General features: G+C 50.2%; 1 protein-coding gene across 28 annotated transcripts in view; it reads right to left on the reverse strand.

The window, feature by feature from the left end:
• Positions 1-19,115, reverse strand: part of MARK2 (microtubule affinity regulating kinase 2) — a 105,670-nt gene that overhangs the window by 35,532 nt on the left and 51,023 nt on the right. For 2 of the 28 annotated variants that reach the window (XM_043550807.1, XM_037903823.2), the window contains exon 1: positions 7,363-7,684. The exons of 24 other annotated variants lie outside the window; for them this stretch is intronic. In XM_043550807.1, the coding sequence (XP_043406742.1) occupies positions 7,363-7,401 (39 nt within the window). In that variant the 5' untranslated portion in view covers positions 7,402-7,684. Of the gene's footprint in view, positions 1-7,362; positions 8,373-19,115 lie in introns of those variants that run through there. 2 more of the 28 variants (XM_043550799.1, XM_043550802.1) reach the window with 2 other exon arrangements.

Here is a 19,115-nt window from a genome sequence, read left to right on the forward strand (position 1 = left end):
CCACTAGCGATCTAGCGCTCAAAGTTTTCGGAGAGAGCAGAAATGCAGCTGTTTATCTACAAGGGCACCCAAATCAGGGGAGGTAAGATACAGATGGAAATGAGGGTCCCCTTTGCCCCCAGGGGGTTTGGAAGCCAGCTGCTACTCTGTGCCCCCATTCGACCCAGGGATGCTGGCTCCACAGTGTGAAAACATAGGCTGAGAACATTTGTTTAGACAGCACACACGCCCTTCCCTCTGGGTTCCTGCACTGTTCGGGTCTGGCTCTTCAAGGACATTTTGGGCCTTGGCTCTCCAGGCTCCGCCTCGGCAGGTGAGCCACTATGCTAACAAGGAGCTGCTGCATTGCTCATCTATAATTCATGCCCTGACAGGGAAGGAGGGAGGGGGAATGCCAAGCAGAGGGAAAGCCAAAGAGAACCTTAACCCCTCTGTGCCAGGCGAGGATGTGTTTTCACTAGGCATGGACAGCGGGTGCACAACCATCACCTGCACAGGCTGCAGGGTCTCAAGATTGGACACACCAGGTCAGTTATTTGGGTGGACAAATGCAGGGGGCTGTGGGTGACTTTCCCCATCCCATTACTTGGCACAAGGCAACAGCACAGCGTTCAGGAACAAAGCCCTGCCTGAGATGCTGTCTCCCCAGAGAGGCGTAAGATTGTGAGCAGATCAGGACTGCCAATCGTGGAAGATTGTATGCCACTTTCAACGAGGACAGGGGTGTTAAGTCAACCCGAACCTAGCTCTACCTCCTGAACTCCCCTGCAGTTTGCTGGGAACAGTGTCCCTCTTCCCCATCATGAATCTGTTGTACAGCACTGCTGGGAACCGTTACAACAGCTGCTGCATTACACCTCAGAGGTTGGCACAGAGTTAAAACGGCCTGAGGAATGACGATGAGTGTACAGAATTTAAAATACAATGAAAGCGTCCCTACTGCCTCACAGGCTCTACCCTGCTAGCCTCAGCCACCCTTCATTGTCCTTATTAGTTCCCCTCTAGCACACACAGACAAACCCCCTCATCTTGACATGACATCTGCTATCATGGATCACTTTGCTTATATGCTGCATCCTTTTCCCCCCAATTCTTTGGCTTGTCTTCAGGCCGCATGCTCTTTGGGACAGAAACCATCACGGCTGTGTGTACAATGCCTAGCACAATGGGGCTACACCAAGCATGGGGAAAAGACTGCCTGCCAATCTGAAAAATCAAGGAAGAGAGAGTCACCTCTCTTCCTACGGATTCAGAGATTTTCAGGCCTGAATGCACCATTGTGATCATCCAGTCTGACCTCCTGCATAGCTTAGGGAAGAGATGTTCACTTGATACTTCCTGCATGGAGCCTGTATCCTCTTGCTTGAGCTGAGCATGCCTGGGTGTGACGCATAGGGGAGTGGCCTTTGGATCTATTTATAAGAAAGGTTCCAACTCCTGTCTATGAGCACTCAGATACACACAGTTCCCCAAAGCCAGTGAGCTTGGATATTCGAGCACCAAAGTGAAATGGAGCCAAGGAGATGTCAGCCGGGATCAGACCCAAACCTGGTCCCAGGCTCTGTTGGACGTTTCAGCCAATGGCGCAAGAACCTAATAGTAGGTGTTAGGGGAAGACCTGGCCCCTGGAAAAGTCCCCAATGGTTAGAGGTTAGCTTAAGCCCTGAAGCACGAGAAGGTTCATCTCTATTCTAAAACCTTTCCCTTTTCAGCATTTGCTACTGTAACCCAGGATATTCCTATTCTCCAGGATAAATGGGAATTGTGGCAGAAGCAAGAGCCACATCTCTTCCATCTCCAAATCCAACAGACAGAAGGATCTGTCTTTCTCCACTCCATGCAGATTCCAGCTTCCCAAGGTCAGGCCAGCCGCAGGAGTCCTTGGCATCAGAGCCCCGTGTGACAAACTAACAGCAAAGCATGCCATGAACCCATGCCTCACAGAGGTGACTCCGCAGAGGCAGCTTGTTCTAGCTATTCCATGAAGCTGGCATTTTAGGAAAAACAGAGGTACTGTGCTTCTTGCTTGCCTACCCTCTGCTCTGCAAGGGCGTTCTTTAAGCCTCCATGTGTTCATCACAGCCTTTAGCGTGGGAAGCTAATGGGAAGGAGAGACCAGTTTAATACAAGGCACAGCAAAAATAATCCACCCAGCAGGCCTCTAGGTCTGAGCAGGAGGTTTGAGCTGTCCGCATTACAAGTTCAAGAGCAAAACAGCTCTATGTTTAAACTGGGGCCCGTAACAAACAAGATTCTCCTGTCTGCTGCAGCTTGAGAACTGCACCCCAACCACGGCAAGATTCCCCTGTCCACTGCCTAACTCTTCCCCTCTGGCATATGGGATCATTTCCTGCGCTGGGACAGATTGTAACAAGGAGAGAACTACCCCACTCCTGCCTCCAAACCCAGGCTATGTGCTCCCAATTCTGGGCAGTAGCTGAATTCATGTTCTCTTTGCTGGGATGTCCCTGCCTCACAAGTCTCCTCCTATCTGACATGACCCCAGAGCCAAGGTGTTTCATGCCTGGAGTAACACTGCCTGGGTAAGGAGCCATGCTGGGTTTGGAGTTGCTCGAGTGCTGTTACTGATCCCCAGATCAGCCCCTGTCTGCAAACAGTCTAAATCTAAGCTGCTCTTCTGAGAGCTTGCTGGGAAGCTGTTTGCCAAGAACAGCTTAACATTCTCGCTATGACTCCCCTTGGCCCCCAGGTCTCTCTGCAGGAGGCCAGCACCATTTACTTCTTCAAACAGGCTCACAGCAGTGCTCCTTCCCTGAGTCTCCATTTTACCTTCCAGCTGACCCTGTGCTGCACTCTAAGAAACACACCAAGCTCCTGTTGTAACTCCAGACACATCTAATTAAAGTACTGGCTGTGGAAAAGCTCTCATTTCAGCAACCTTGTTTTACAGTGAAATGAGTGCTGGTCTATTTGATTTCCTTGTAGGTAGGAGGAAGTCCTGGCCCCTCTGCCCTAATTCTGAAAGGGCCTATTCTACCCCCTCTGCAGAGGGGTCAGCAGCAGGGCCAGTTCTCCTGGGGCATCTGGGACATGGAATCCCCTCCCATAAGGATCAAGGGCCTGATTCATTTTCCCTGGGGCAAACAGTCAAACAGTAACCTGCTGCAGCTGCTGAGCAGAGCTTGAACTATCAACACCTTTGCTGCTTTCGTTGCTCCATGAGGAAGAAGCTGTGGGAGGCAGTGTTACCTAATGGATAGAGCACCGGTCTGGGACTCAGGAGGTCTATTCCTGGCTTAGCTGCTGGCCTGCTGGATGATTCTGGGGCAAGTCACTGCCCCTCCCTATCCCTCAGCTTCCCATCAGTCAGTAATGATCCTGATGTCCTTTGTAAAGCGCTTTGAGATCTACTGATGAAAAAGAACTATAGAAGAGCTAGGGATGATTATTTTTAAAGATCTCAGAGGAGCTGCCCATCTCTTTGAGATCCCCTTCCCTCTTCATAGGGATGTATGTAGATTCCATTAGCCAATCAGGTTGCCTATAGCAGCCTCCTGTGAGAGGTTCACTGGGGTCATCTAGCTAGAGGATGCTCAGTCAGGAAAGTTCTCACACTCAGTCATGGCACTGACTAGTGACAGATCCCTTGAAATGCCACATGCCGGAGCAGCCGAGATCCTGCAGGATGTATGTGCTACTATTTGCAGAGCGTGTTAAAAACATCCCAAGTTCAGCTATGGAACCAAGCACAGAAGGGAGAGGAAACAGGAGTCATCATAACGAATGATACAAGTTTGGGGAGGGATATTAAACCTCATGCTTCAGGGCTTGAGCTGATCTCTGTTGGTCTATTATAGACCAGGCTGAGCCATACATATATGGGGGAAGATTACCCCACATCTCCCCATAGTGGATTTCTTACACCATCCTCTGAAGCAGCTGGTGTTGGCCGCTGTTAGTCAGGATAATAGGCTAGATGGACTTTGGGTCTGATCCAGACTGGCAATTCCCAATTCCTGTGCCTTAGTGCTCTGGTATTTGCTCTTCTAGCAGGTGGCTCAATAGACAGCTGCTGGCAATATCATCTTAGATTTCAATAATATCTTTTCACTCCAAGGAGTCCCCCGCAAAAAAAAAATAAAATAAAATAAAATCACACACCACTGAAATGCAGCCACCTCTGGGATGAGGCATGGTAGCTGTTTATTACTAAGCAGTTTTGGACAAAAAGATATTGAGTTACAATTAGATATCAGCTAGAGAGGCAGATTAAAATAACACAAACTGGGGATTGGCCAGGATACTGGGATTACCACCCAAACTCCTTGCAATACAGATCGTGGATGTTTGTGGTCAGCACCTCAGTTTTAGGCCTTATTTGAAAGGTGGCATCACTAGCAACACAGCCTCTCCAGCACTGGGCTGGATCCTCATTGGATGGGAGGCCAGTCCCTATGGAAGAGCTAATATGACTTCCTTCATTGGACACCTCCCAGAAATAGAAGTGAGATATGAGAGCCACAAAGGGCCATTACCTCAATAGTCCATGTGCCCATAAAGAATTTTCCACAAAAAGTCTGGTTAAAGCTTAGTATTTGGGGGAAGCATGGACAAAGTGACTTTGGAAGGCAGAGGGGATTCATAGATTCCATAGCTCCATCCACTGTATGTTGTGACCCTTAGTAGTTACCGATCACTAGCTGGCTAAAAAATACTGTCTCGTCATTTCCTTGTACTCCCCCATTGGCCTCCCTGTATCCCCTTGTCACCTTTCCTCTTCTGCTTAGATTGGAAGCTCTTTGGAGCAAGGACCATCCCTTTGTTCTGTGTTTGTACAGTACCTAGCACAATGGTACATGACTGGAGCTCCTGGTGCTACTGCAGTACACAATTATCCAACCTAATCTGCACTGTTGCAGCAATCAGTTTGCAGTGGGATCACTCGGGGAGCTGAACTAACTCAATTATACAGGATCAAAGATGTCATATAGAGTAGCAGCCAGTAACCAGCCGACCAACTTCCATCTCCTCGAAGCCCAGCAGGCAGGCCCCTTTGGAAGTGGTTCAGGTAGCTAGTTTCCACAGCAACAGCTCCCTTCTTAGGGAGGCACATGGCATGTCAGCAAGCGCAGGGCAGGGAGAGCACAACAGGGTGTTTGGAAGGAGGGGAGCCTGGCCGCTGAACCAGTGGCAGACACACTGCAAAGTGGCTCATCATCAGGGTTGAGATTCTGATGCCGCCCATATGGGATGAAAGGCTCTAAAGCAGTGGTGGGCAAACTACGGCCCGTGGGCTGGATCCGGCCTATTTTAAGCTGGCCGCGCTCTGGGGCACTGGATCAGGGGCTGCACTATGTGGCTCGGCTCCGCTCCGGCGCTCCAGCTGGGGCACTGGGTCAGGGGCCGCACCATGCGGCTCGGCCCTGCTCTGGCGCTTCGGCCGGGGCACAGGGTTGGGGTCACACCACGCGGCATGTCCCCACTCCGGCTCCTCCGTGCTCCAATGGCCCCCTCCGGTGTTCCAATGGGAGCTTCAGGGGTGGTGCCTGAAGATGGGGCAGCGTGCAGAGCCACCTGGCTGTACTTCCGCGTAGGAGCTGGAGACGGGATATGCCACTGCTTCCGGGAGCCGCTTCAGGTAAGCGCCGCTCAGAGCCTTCACCCCTGAGCCTCTCCCCATGCCCCAACCCCCTGCCCCAGCCCTGATCCTCCTCCCGCTCTCCAAACCCCTTAATCCCAGCCCAGAGCACCCTTCTATACCCCAAACTCCTCATCCCCAGCCCCACTCCCCCTCATGCACCCCAACCCCAATTTTGTGAGCATTCATGGCCTGCCATACAATCTCTATTCCCCAATGTGGCCCTCGGGCCAAAAAGTTTGCCCACCCCTGTCCTAAAGCAAGTTACCTGACACAACACCACATCCACAAAGCAGGAGGACATGCAAGCCTCTGCCCCCAGTATGTAATGGAGAGAAGCAGTGAGCTACAGAGAGCACGGAAGAGCTTCCTCTAAAAAGTAAACTCAGATATAGAAAGGTGTGCACCTAACTGGTAAAGCAAGAGGGATACAGCCAGGATTCCTGAGTTCTGTTTTCAACTCTGGGAGAAGAGTTGGGTCTGGTAGTTGGCGCTAGGGAGGCTGGGACCCAGGACTAGGAATGCTCATTCCCAGCTTTCCTCTACAACCTGCAGTTTGACTTGCACAAGCACACTTCATCTTCCTATGGCTGAATCTCCACCACCACACCTCCCGCACTGGGGCAGAGGCTGCTTAAGGGACCCCTTTGCCTTTCTATAGTGCTTTTCCCCTGAGAATCTCCAAGTATAAGACTGCTACCATTTCTGAAGGAGATTCTAGGCTGTGGCTGCCTGGGAGCAAGGAAAGCAAACATCCCTTATCTCCACGTAGCTTTCATTCCCCTGCCCTACCCCAGTTTATCGGAGCTATACAGTCAGAGGTGCTTGCTCTCCATTTCACAGCAAGAAGAGTTTACCATCAGTCTCTCTGAGAGGTGTACGTTTTAAAATCAAGGTCTTCAATGGCTCTATGCACTCTTGGAGTCTGACACTAGAGCTGCCAGGAAGTAGTTGCTGACTGGAAATGCATGCTGGGTAACTGTATGCAAATGATAATCCTGAACTTCCAGGGTTTCTGCACAGCTTTTATTACCAGAGCTGCATGCCCCTGGGCAAGCATCCGCCCCAGGGTGTGGCAGCGTGGAACACTGGGCACTGAATGGGGAAAGCTGTGCTGTTATTCTGGCTGGAGGAGCAGAGCATGGGAAAGGCCACCAGGGCACCCCGGTCCACAAGCTCAGCCACTATGGGATTGGGGCTATCTCCAAGTGCTTGCTAAGATGTTAAGGAAAAGCTTGTTTGTTAAGTCTCATTGTTCCTTGATGCACAGAGGTCTGGGGAATACCCTCCCACATAAATTCCCTATCTGGGGTCATTTCCCAAAAGCCAGAGGCTGAAATCCCGGTGCCTGGCACAGCACTGCTCTGGCTTCGGTGAGCCACTACCTGTGACCTGGGGCTGCAGAGGAAGTGCAACTCCCAACACTCCTGGGAGGCGGGCACATCTAATTAAGTGCTGACTTGGCCTGGGAGGGAGGCAGATAGCTGTGTGGCCGCTGAACAAGCTCAGACCCGACTGAGACGACACACGCAGGGGTAGGTATCGCATGTATGGCCTGTTTCAGAGGAAGGCAATGTACCAACCTACTGCACGGGCTACAGAGAGAGGACAACCGTGATTCTTCAGCAGGCTTCGGCTCCGAATCCAACGGCTGAACTCTAAGGCTCCCAACAAACCCAACCCCCCTGCCTCCCCAAACCCAAGACCCAGCTCTTTGATCATATCTCTCCCGTTCGTCTCAGGATCACGTCCTGAACACTTACTCCAGCCATGGGCCTTGTGTATGTGCTCCCTCTGCTCATCAAAAGCCGTCTTCTCCCCCTCCCTTCACACAATCTCAGCAACGCTGGCGCAAGCGCCTTCTCTGTAGCGTCTGTAGTCTGGAAGGGCAGACGCTGTATCTCATTGGCTCTCCATTCCGGACCCCAAATGGAAATGTCTCTCCCCCCTCATTTATATCACTTCAGCCAGCTGGGAAGAGAGGGGAAATAACTCCAACTTATTCCTAGTGTGTTTGTGGGAAGAGGCACCCCACGGAACAGACCTGTCTCATCTCTCCTCGTTAGCCTCTGCAATCCCTCTTCCGAAGTGGTGAAGCAATGTAGTAACAAACAGCAGCAGCCGAAGTGAAACTCTTCAGAAGGAGCAAAGTACAGGAACAGCCCAGGCAAGCCACTTCCCCCACCAACCGGCAACGGGACTCCGCCTTCGATACCTGAGCAAGCCACACCTTTCGCAATCTCCCTGATTGCTAACCCAGAGCCTGGCCTGTTTTGCAATTCATCAGTTTCAGGCTAACTCCACAACTTCCCTAAGCAGCACCACAGGTAGCAGAAGCACTGGGATTACTGAGAGCTTCAGGGTGTTGTCTGGATCGGAGTCCCAAGATCCATTAAGGGAGGAAGGCAAACTTCCACCATAACCCACTAGCACTTCCTCCCATTGGGCAAAGTGGGAGGAGAACTGTCCTTAGGCTGGGGGAAGGACGGAGTTACAGCAACTCACGATTCTTCCCCCACAGGAAGCTGCCTGCCCCACCCTTGGTTGCAATGGGCAGGGCTCTTCAGTCAGTGAGCGTGAGGAGGAAATGCTCAGCCCGAAAAAGAGAGTATGAAGTTAATGCTCTACCTGCACCAGGTGGCCTGCAAGCCCCTAAGCAAGATGAACAGATCAGGGGCAGCTCTTACTACAGAGTTCAAAAGGGAATCAAATGCTGCCAAATGAGAGCAGCGTGGGGGCAGGGGGAGATTAGGGTAGAATGCAGCGATGTGCCACCTCCACCGCCCTTAGTGGGTGGCTCCTAGCCCATCACATCCGTGTGCACACGCCCTTTTTGCGAAATCCTTGTACAGCAGCCAAGCCACAGGCTGGGGAACACAGAGGCAAGATGGCTAAGTCAACACAATGCACCCGGGCTGTCACAGAATCTGAGGGGAGTGGGGAGGAGAGCTCCCCACTGGCTACAAGGAAGTCAAGAGCTATGTTACAGCATTACTCAGTTACGGCTCTCAGCTCACAACCAAGCCCCAAGCCCTTGGCACAGCAGCCCCATCCCATCAACAACCTGATGTTACAAGGAAGGCGGCTCAAATTCAGTAATTCCTTAGCTTGGTGGGTTTACTTTTTGGTGAAGCATGCAGTAAGTAAGGGCTGTGGGAGAACAGTTAGAGCAAGGGGCTGGGAGCCAGAACTCCTGGGTTCTTTCCCCAGCTCTGGGAGCAGGGCCTAGTGGGTTAGAGCAAGAGAGCTGGGAGCCAGGACTCCGGGAGTCCTGGATCTATTATCACAAGCCTTAGCCTAGGGCAGACGTGGGCAAACTACAGCCCGAGGGACCCTCCTGCCCAGCCCCTGAGCTCCTGGCCCAGGAGGCTAGCCCCAGGCCCCTCCCCTGCTGTTCCCCCTCCCCTGCAGCCTCAGCGCACCGCGCCGCAACGCTCTGGGTGGCTGGGCAGAGCAGTTGTCGAGCCGTGGCCTGACCTGGTGCTCTGGGCGGCGTGGCTGTAGTGCTGCCAGCCACCAGTGCTCCAGGCAGCGCGGTAAGGGGGCAGGGAGCAGGGGGGGTTGGATAGAGGGCAGGAGAGTTTGGGGGGGTGGTGGTCAGGGATGTGGATAGGGGTCGGGGTAGTCAGAATGCAGGGAACAGGGGGGTTGGATGGGGCAGGGATCCCAGGGGGCAAGTTAGGAATGAGAGGGGGGGTTGCATTGGGTGGCAAGAGGGGGGTCAGGGAGTGGGGGATGGGGTAGGAGTCCCGGGGGAGCCGTCGTGGGCGAGAAGCCGGGGGCGGGGGGGGCGGGCCACGCCTGGCTGTTTGGGGAAACACAGCCTCCCCTAACCAGCCCTCCATACAATTTTGGAAACCCGACGTGGCCCTCAAGCCAAAAAGTTTGTTTTCTTTGTACAGTGCCTACCACAAAGGGATTCTGGTCCATGACTGGGGTTACTACAATACAAACCATCACCATCAACAGCCTCTAACAATGTCAGTTAAACAATATTCTCCTCATTAAAGCCCTTAAAGAATTGGGGAGAATAAACTCCCACCCTGTCCCACACAATCTTAACTTTAACCTTCCAGCACTCCACGGTTAAGTGATTTAACAGACAACAGGATAAAGCTACAGGACCAGCCTCTGCTCATTCACACTGGTGCAATTAGGAGTCACTCCAACTTCAATAGTTAAACTGTAATCAGGTTTCTAGAGACCAAATGGAGGAGACAGCCTAGAATCTTCACCTGTCCACACCTCAGACACATACGAATATAAGCGTGTCCTCAGAAAACTTCTTAGCAAAAACACAGGCTTCTGACGAACAGTAGCAGGATGGTGGGAGCCCCAAGGAGCCCCAGTCATGGATGGGACCCCAACGTGCCAGGCGCTGTACAGACACAACAAAAAGATGCTCCTTGCTCTGAAGAGCTTCTAACAGTTACAGTCGGACTTTGGTGGGGGAATCAGAACTACAACAAACAGCACTGAATACGCACATCAGAGTTAAGATTGTACCAACACTACAGTGTGTGGAGTAAATCGCATTCCTTTCCCTGGATAGCAGCCATGAGGGAAAGACACCAAGTATCATTCCCAGCACAGGGAAAGACGCACAGAATGTTTTAATGTCCACTCTTTTTGCAATTAAACACTGAGAAAAGTCAAAGAATTTCAGAGACAACAAGAAACAAAAGTTCCTTTCCACCCCCAAACAGGCACAGAATCCCCGTGGCACAGTCTCACCACTGCACATACGTGACTCACAAGCCCTCTTGAAACCTGCCTCTCATACCTGCTGCCAACTTAACTTCTCCAGCAGCGCCCTCTCAGTTCCTTGCATTTACGCATGAGAGGCTTTGATAGAAGAGCTGATTCAAGCTGCCAAGGGGTTAACCTTTGAACATGACAGATAGCAGATGCGGCATCTATACACAGCACTAATGCGAGAGGGTGACACTGATGGCAGGAGCCATGGAGCCAGAGGCACTGTCGGAATTACTTGCATCTTCAAGTATATTATGTTCCTTCAGTCGCCTTCTGCTTCAGCAATAGGTGATTTCAACAGGGAGTTGTTGAATAGCAGGAGAGTATGGGCTCTATACTGTCCTAGATCCATACACAGCACTTAGGATAATAGGAAGCCTGCATGCAATATGCAGAACCTCATGTCCTGGTGTGGAGAGAAGCCTAGACAAAAGAGCCTTCTGGGGAATGGGAGGGTGACTGAAGAAATACTGGAGAATATAATCTAATAGTGCAGCTGGGATTCAGGGCTCCTGGGCTCTAACCCCTGCTCTGGAAGGAGAGTGGGATCTAGTGGGTTAGAAGAAGGGAGGCTGGGATTCAGGGCTCCTGGGCTCTAACCCCAGCTCAGGGAGACCTAGCAGTTCTAGTAAGGCACTGGAAGCACCAGGACTCCTAGGTTCTTTTCTCAACTGCTTGTGAGACTTTAGGCAAGTCTCTTCATCTTTTTGTTCTTATTTCTCCATACAAGGCTAAAGCTTTAGAGTTTGAGGTTTGAAGATGGGGCAGTCCCTCCCTCCCTCCGACCCCACCCACCCTTCTATTAGATCAAGGACTGCTTCATACAGCAGCAGCACTAGCTGTCACTGAGGCACTACCTCCCATTGTGAGGTGCGCACATGTGCACAACAGTGAGGCAGACATCGAACCCAGTGCATTCCTGGCAGGTCAACGCTGACACAACTGCTTGCAGCTGAAGGAAGCTGCTCCCTTGCATCACAACTGTCTGCACCGCACCTCAGCTGGGGATACATACAGCCCTTCAGTCATCTGCAATTGATGCATCATGCTAGTAGCAGCAGGGTTGGGGGGGTGGGAAGGGTTGTCTGTAAAGACCTCCTCCCCTTACCCTTACCCCTTGATGTAGGAGTCAGCTGGAATCCATTTCTTCCCAGACAAGGCCCTTCCTAATGTGTGGTTTGGGAAATGCAGGCACTGCCCCTTCCCTCTACCTCTGCATTCCATTCACACACCCTCTGAATGTTAAGCCTGAAATTTCCACATGCAATCAGCTTCCTAGGTCCCTTGAAGTAAAGTAGGTAATTCATCTCCGACAGACATTTTGTGCTACAGGTGGTGTCAGGAAGTAAGGGGTGGAGGGGAAATAAAAGCACAAAGCTCACCAGAAGCCTCCAGCCCAATGCCTTCCAAGGGTACCTTCCACTCGCTTGACCCATGTGAGAAAGCAAGACAAATTTGCTTCCATGTCGAGAATATGGAGGGTGGGAACTGCAAGTGGGGGTGGGGGAAAGCTTCCTCTTCCCCATCCCCTACCACAGTCATCTCCTGCTCCTCCAAGGCCACCACTAAATTAGCAGCAGCTGGAGATAACAAAAGGCTGTTGTTTAAGCCCTAACGGAAGCTCTGCCAACTGGGTAGAGGCTAGATAGACAGAGGACTCCAAGCCAAGGGCACTTCTGAGGCAAACATGGAACAGCCTCTATTGTGCTGTTTTATTTTGGACACCTTGCACCAAGGACAGATGGTGGGCCCACCCACCCCCCTTACAAAACTAAGACTCCTTGCAAAGACCTAACAAACCCTGTTCTATAGCCCCTTCCAGCCAAGAAAAGCCACTTCTGGTGGCTGGCAGACAACTGGTCCATGTTGTGTAGCTGAGGAGGGAGCACTGCAATGAGTCCCACTAATGTGGCAGCCCAGAGGATCTGGTGTCCATAAAGACCAGCCAGCAGCTCTGTCCAGAAGCCTCATGCTGGAACTCTTGTCCCGGAAGGAGAGAGGGTTGATATTTGAACCTGTGGAGGTGGGTAGGGCTCATACATAAGGCTACGTTTTAGTCACGGGTATTTTTAGTAAAAGTCACGGACAGGTCACGGGCAGTAAACAAAAATTCATGGCCCGTGATCTGTCCACGACTTTTACTAAAAATACTGGTGACTAAACTGGGGGGGTGGGGGGGGCTGCCTGGGGGCCCCACGGGTGCTGGGGGAGGGCAGCCTGGGTGCTCGAAAGACAGGTGGCGGTGCGCAGCCTGGGACCTCTGCTGGTGCTGGAGTGGGGGTGGCACTTACTTGGGGGCAGCTCCCACTGGCGGGGCCTGAAGGTGGAGGCAGCGCACAGAGCTGCCTGGCCACGGCTCTGCCTAACAGTTGAGCGAGGGGGATGTCCCCGCTTCCAGGGAGACCCCCAAGAAAGCGCCGCCCAGAGCCCGCCTCACCCTGTCCCAAGCCCCAATCCTCTGCCCCCTCCCACACCCAACTCTGCTGCTGGGGGGTGGGGGTGGGCACGGTGGCCTGAGACTACCACAGCAGCGGCCGGTGTACCTGGCGCAGGGGCTGCCTGAGCTGCCCCAGAGACAGGCGCACCAGCCGCTGGAAAAAATCAGAGGTCACAGAATCCGTGACTTCCGTGACAAACTCGCAGCCCAACTCACGCACAGAATCCTCCCAGCCCTGCTGCCTTTTCCTGAAGCCTGGACCTTCACTATAAAGAGGTTTCCACTGCAATATGTACAGACCTATTTAATTCTACAATCTTTGGGTGGCACGAGCCATTCCCAGGACTACTGTGGAATAGCACAGGGCAGGGATTCTCAACCTTCACTGCACCGCGACCCCCTTCTGACAATAAAAATTACTACACAACCCCAGATGGGCGGACTGAAGCCTGAGCACACCCGAGCCCACTGACCTAGGCAGGGTGGGGGGCAAAGCTGAAGCCCAAGGGCTTCTACCACAGGGGGAGGGGGGAGAGGAATGGGAATGGGGCGCCTGTAGCCTGAGTCCCAACACTCAGGGCTGAAGCCATCAGGCTTCGGCCTCAGGTGGCGGGACTCGGGCGGTGGGACTCGGGCTTCGGCCCCAGCAAATCTAAGCCAGCCCTGGCGACCCCATGTTGTGACCCACTTTCGAGTCTTGACCCAGTTTGAGAACCGCTAGCATAGGGTGTTAAACTACTCAGCAGCACAGCCTGGTAACAAATGTAGCAAAACTACCACACAGACTACAACTGGCTATTCGCCCCCTCCATGCCCCCCTGGCATACCCTCTCCTCCAGCCCATTAGACTTTCCCATAGCTTCCCAGAGAGATTAACGAAGAGCAATCTTCCCCAAGGTAAGGCCATGTGTTCCACCCCCCATGTGTACTTCAGAATGTTTAGTAAGCGCTGTCCCCCTGAGGAACAGCAGCGTGGCCACCTCCAATTAATACGCTCAATCAGTGCTCCATTAGACTTGCAAATGTGCCCAATAAAACTAATATGTTGCTCCTTGGGCTTTAATGATAGTAACCAGGGATTTGCAGCCACTGAAAGTCTCTTAGCATCATTTGCTCAACCACCACCTTTTATCTTCTTCTGCCCCTCCTCCAAACTCTTCCACCTGGTACTTGGAGCAGAAAAACTCAGTCCTCTTGCACACGCTTTGAGTCAAACAGGTGGCAGCTCCGATTAGGGTGGGATTTAAGATCCAAACAGGCCAGCCTGACTGTCCCTGCACTCTTAAGCCAAAGGAGCAGCCAAGGCATCTGGTCAGACAGAGAACAGCTGCTCGCAACCCTACCCCAGCCATGGCTAGGATGTCAAGCACAACCTCCCAAGGAGAGACATCAATCTGATTTCAAGTAAATCCTGCATGCCATGAAGAAGGTGAACCACAAAGCAAGCAGGCCTGGGTCATTCTGGTTTGCAGACAAGGGACCTTCATTGAGGAAGATTTCTTGGCACAGCTTACTAATTGTTTGACCACTGCTTTTGGGGTTGTCAAGAAAAGACGTGAGATGCAAACAACAGTGTACAACTGAATTCAGTCCAGCCTCACAACAGGCTGGTGCTAGGAGGCAGTATAGCTTAGTGGGTAGGGCACTGGGCTGGGACTTGGAGACCTGGGTTCAATCCCTGTCTCTGGGAATTGAACCCAGGCCTGGTGTCTCTGGCCTGCTGGGTGACCTTGGGCACATCCCCTCACTGTAACTCCGTTTGCCCCCCTGTAAAATGGGGATAATTATACCTATCCCCTTTGTAAAGTGCTTTGAGATCTACGAATGAAAAGCACTATGTAAAAATTAGGTACTACTACTACTTTGGAACACCCTATCAAATATCAGGACTTCAGATGTCCTAGACTTCAGTTCTTGGAAGCAAAGTACACAGTGTATCTGTTACAATCCCAGTTTCCACACAAATGAATATTCACAAAAGGTATTGTATGCAGGTTTGGAAGAATTCAATTTTTTAAAATAGTTTTAACAGATAACATGGATGTTTTAAACATTTTTTAAATTTTTATCCATTTACATTTTCACAATTGCAGGAAATTATGTGGGGGCACAATTATTTAATGACAATTGAAGTTGAGATTAAAAAACAAACCTTTATTGCCATTAAAACAAACTGTCAACATCACATGTCAAAATATACGAAGTAAATATCCTTAACGCAAACTCTAGTAAGTTCTCAAGCAGCATCTTTCTTACTCTGTCTACCTGTAACTTTCTATTATCATGGATGGAAATATTTTTGCATTGGTTTGTGTACACATGGCAAAATTAATATTTACAGGTAAAAACCTCATCCTTCCAAGCCAACTTACCTGCACTACTCCTTCCCTCTGACCTCCCCATTCCCATAGGCTCTGAGCACCTCAAGCGTCAATGTATTCATCCTCCCATCACCCCTGCTTGGAAGCCCTATGATGCCCGTTTTACAGATGGACAACTGAGGCACAGACATTAAGGACAAAATTTTCTAAACCACCAAAGAGGGATGCAGGAGCCCAACTCCCATTTTCAGAAGTGACTCAAACACTAGAAGTCTCCCGCTGACTGAAGCTCCTAAGTGCTTGAGTCACTTTTGATAATGGCACTTAGTGAAAATTTCAAAAGTACACAAGTTATTTAGGAGCTTGAGTGACTTGCCCAAGGTCACACAATGAATCTGTGGCAGAGCAGGGACTTGAACCAGGATTTCCCAAATTCCAGGCCAGTGCCCTAAACACTGGGCGATCCTTCCTGCTGCAATCCTTGGAAGTGACATCCAAAACGTACGCTTTGCCAACACTCCAATTTCCACCATCCTGGCTATTCATCCCTCTAGGAACGCACTGGAAGTCTGCACACAACCTACCTACAGCAGGTTTCAGAGTAATAGCCGTGTTAGTCTGTATTTGCAAAAAGAAAAGGAGTACTTGTGGCACCTTAGAGACTAACCAATTTGAGCATAAGCTTTCGCGAGCTACAGCTCACTTCATCGGATGCATACTGTGGAAAATACAGAAGACGTAATCTTCTGTATTTTCCACAATATGCATCCGATGAAGTGAGCTGTAGCTCGCGAAAGCTTATGCTCAAATAAATTGGTTAGTCTCTAAGGTGCCACAAGTACTCCTTTTCTTTCTACCTACAGCAAACATTCTAATGTAACTTCATCAATAGCCGAGGGAGAGCAAACAAGGCTCAGACAACAGAGAACAAACAATTCCAGTTGAGTTTGAGAGGGGACAGGAGAGAGCTGAGGAAACAAAGAAATTGGGAAAGGTCATTCCAGGTGACCAGAACTGCAGAGGAGGCTCTCGCACTGACAGCCAAGAGAGCATTGGAAAGGGTAAAAGAACCAAGTACTAGAAAATCCAATGTGAGAAGGGTGGCCTTTGAATGGTCTTATCCTGACTGGGGTCCTACAGCATTACTTTGTTTATTCTTCTATTTGAAGCTATTACTGCCAAACAGGAGGTAAGAGAATTTTCTCTCTGCCAGGTCAAAGTGCAGGCTGGACCACAGACAGGTTGGAAAACACTGAGTTTAGTCATATCAGCTGTTTTGCAGGATCTACTGAAGAGCCAAGTGCGAACCAGCTGGCTAGCACCCACTGCCCTTGGATGAGACTCTCAGGCCCCATCTAGTCCACAACTGCTCCTTCAGTGCAGCTCGAAGGCTCTACACAGCCTAGCTTTAAATGTCCCAAGCAATGGGGCTTCAGCCTCTTCCCCAGGAGATACGTTAGTGCCTAGACTTGAGACTTCCAGGGGAAGTCCCAACAGCCATTGCAATCTACACTTATGATCTCCTCCGCTTCCAGAATTCTTCACAACTATGGATTTTTGCTCCCAGGAGTGGGTGTTTAAAGCAGGGACAGAACCCAAGTGTCACCACAGAACAAGGCACCAGACGCCACATTTCTCCAGATGTCGCTTTACTGCGGACTGACATAAACAGGCCAAGGGCTCTGATTCATTCAAGGTCTGAATCTCTGACATTAAAATCTACTCAACAGCGTCTTCTCTCAGAACACTCACTCAATGACAGCTCGCAGTGTGATGCTGTGGAAAAGAGCTAGTGTGAGTCTTGGATATATGAAGTGGGGAGCAGCAAGTAGGAGCAGAGAGGCAATTTCATCTCTGTATACGTCATTGGCGAGACTGTATCCAGTTCTAGTGTCCAAATTTTAGAATGGGTGTTGAAAAATTGGAGAGGGTGCAGAAAAAGAATCAAAAAATGATGTGAAGGTGGGAGAAAATGCCTTGCAGTGAGATGCCTAAGCTAAGACTGAACTCTTTATCCAAAAGATTGAGAAGTGACTTGATCACAGTGTACAAGTACCTCCGCAGGGAGAAAAATACTAAGTACAAAAGGGCAGAAAAAGGCATAACAAGAACCAACGGGCTGGAAGCTGAAGCCAGATCCATTCAGATTAGAAATAAAGCACCTTTTAACACTGCAGGTGATTGACCATTGAAAAGACTCCCAAGGGAAGTGGTGGATTCTCCATCTCAAATCAAGTCTGGATGTCTTTTTGAAAGATGCTTCAGCTTAACTCAAGCTGCTGGGCTCAATACAGGGATTGGGGGGGGAACTCTTCAGCCTGTGAAAAACAGGAGGTCAGAATGGATGATTTAATGGTCCCTATTGGCCTTAAACTCTGTGGATCTGTTAAGTTTATCTGAGGCTTTGTTTACCTCCAAGACACCTGGGCTAACATCCTTTTAGTGAAGGGCTACCACAGAATACCTGGGGGGGGAGTCTACACTGGCACTTCCTCGGCAAAACTTTTGTCGTTCAGGGGTGTTAAAACACACACACACACACCCCCGAACAACAAAAGTTTTACCAACAAAAAGTGCCGGTTTGAACAGCGCTTTGTTGGCAGGAGCGCTCTCCTACCGAAAAACAGCAGCTGCACTGCGTGACTTTTAGCAGCATGTCTGTAGTGGCACAGCCGTGTCACTAAAAGCCTCGTAGTGTAGCCATAAACTTCGTCTCATTAGTTAACTTTGGTTCATTGACCACTGGTGGCCTGATGGAAAGCTGGATAGGTGGCGGGTCATACAGGATATATTTCCACATTCAAGAAAGCTAAAAACACATTCCTAACGTTGCTTTTCCAAATCAGGAACCGCTGTAACTACCACAGGGATGTTCTTTGAACCCCTCCCACTGGCGAAGGGGACCATGCACTCCTGAGCAGGAGGGGAAGCATCTATTACGATGTGACCCACATCCTGACAAAGTTAACTCATTCTTATTTGGATTGAGCACCAGACACCGGCAATAATGAGCACAGAGGTTTGTAAACCATTCTGTTCCAGCTGCCATCCGAGGTGATGCATGCAGACTCTCCAGCAACCTGCCTTACCCTGTTTTCACCTTGAAGCTCAACCCAAAATAGGAATACACTGCCCATGCTAGATGTACAAGACAAGGAAGACACCTAGATCACTGGAAGGCAGCATTTGGTGAGAGGCTTTAAAAATACAGCTGCCCATGATCAGCTTATTCTGAGGTAGCAGTCACACATACATCATGCTTTAAGGGACACTATCAACTTAATGATGCTACTGCTTGGAAATGTTTACCCTTCTTTTAGCTGGAACTGAGATGACTGACTGACTACTTTTGTTTACTTTGTGAATTTCACAGCCCTTGGCATATGGTCTGCTTCACCATTAGCTGGAGGTAGCCATTTCCTTTGGGGTGGGTCTTTCAAAAGGTAGTGAGAGAATTGGGGGTGAGGGTTTGAGTAGGAAAAAGTAACTGCAAAAAAAAAATCATAAACATTGGGAAGAAGATTCAAGGGCGGTATTGCAACTGGAACCGTCTTAAACTGCCTGGATTTCAAGTTAGTGCCCCTTTTATGTGCACAAATGCCTTAGATTAGTTCCTAAACCTCAAAAAAGGATTAGATATTTAATGGATAATGAAAAACTATAGTCATGAGAGACAAAGTAAGAAAAATTTGTAGAGTGATATAAATCCTCATGCTTCAGAGTAGAAACCGACTGCTGACTGACAGGGGTTTAGGAGGAAAGTTCTGTTTGGAGCCGCTTATTTCATAACTGTCCACTGCAGGGTTTCTTGTTCATACCTCCAAATTTCATCCATGGATCTCACAACACTTTACAGAAGTCAGTATTGTTATCCTCATTTTACAGATGGGGTAACTGAGGCACAGAGAGGCAAAGTGATTGCCCAGAGTACCCCTGTCAGGCCTGTGGTAGATCTGGGAATAGAACTCAGGTCACAGTCCAGCACTCTCTCCGCTAGACAGAC

Source organism: Chelonia mydas, chromosome 7 (genome assembly GCF_015237465.2).
Source record: "Chelonia mydas isolate rCheMyd1 chromosome 7, rCheMyd1.pri.v2, whole genome shotgun sequence".
NCBI lineage: Eukaryota > Metazoa > Chordata > Testudines > Cheloniidae > Chelonia > Chelonia mydas.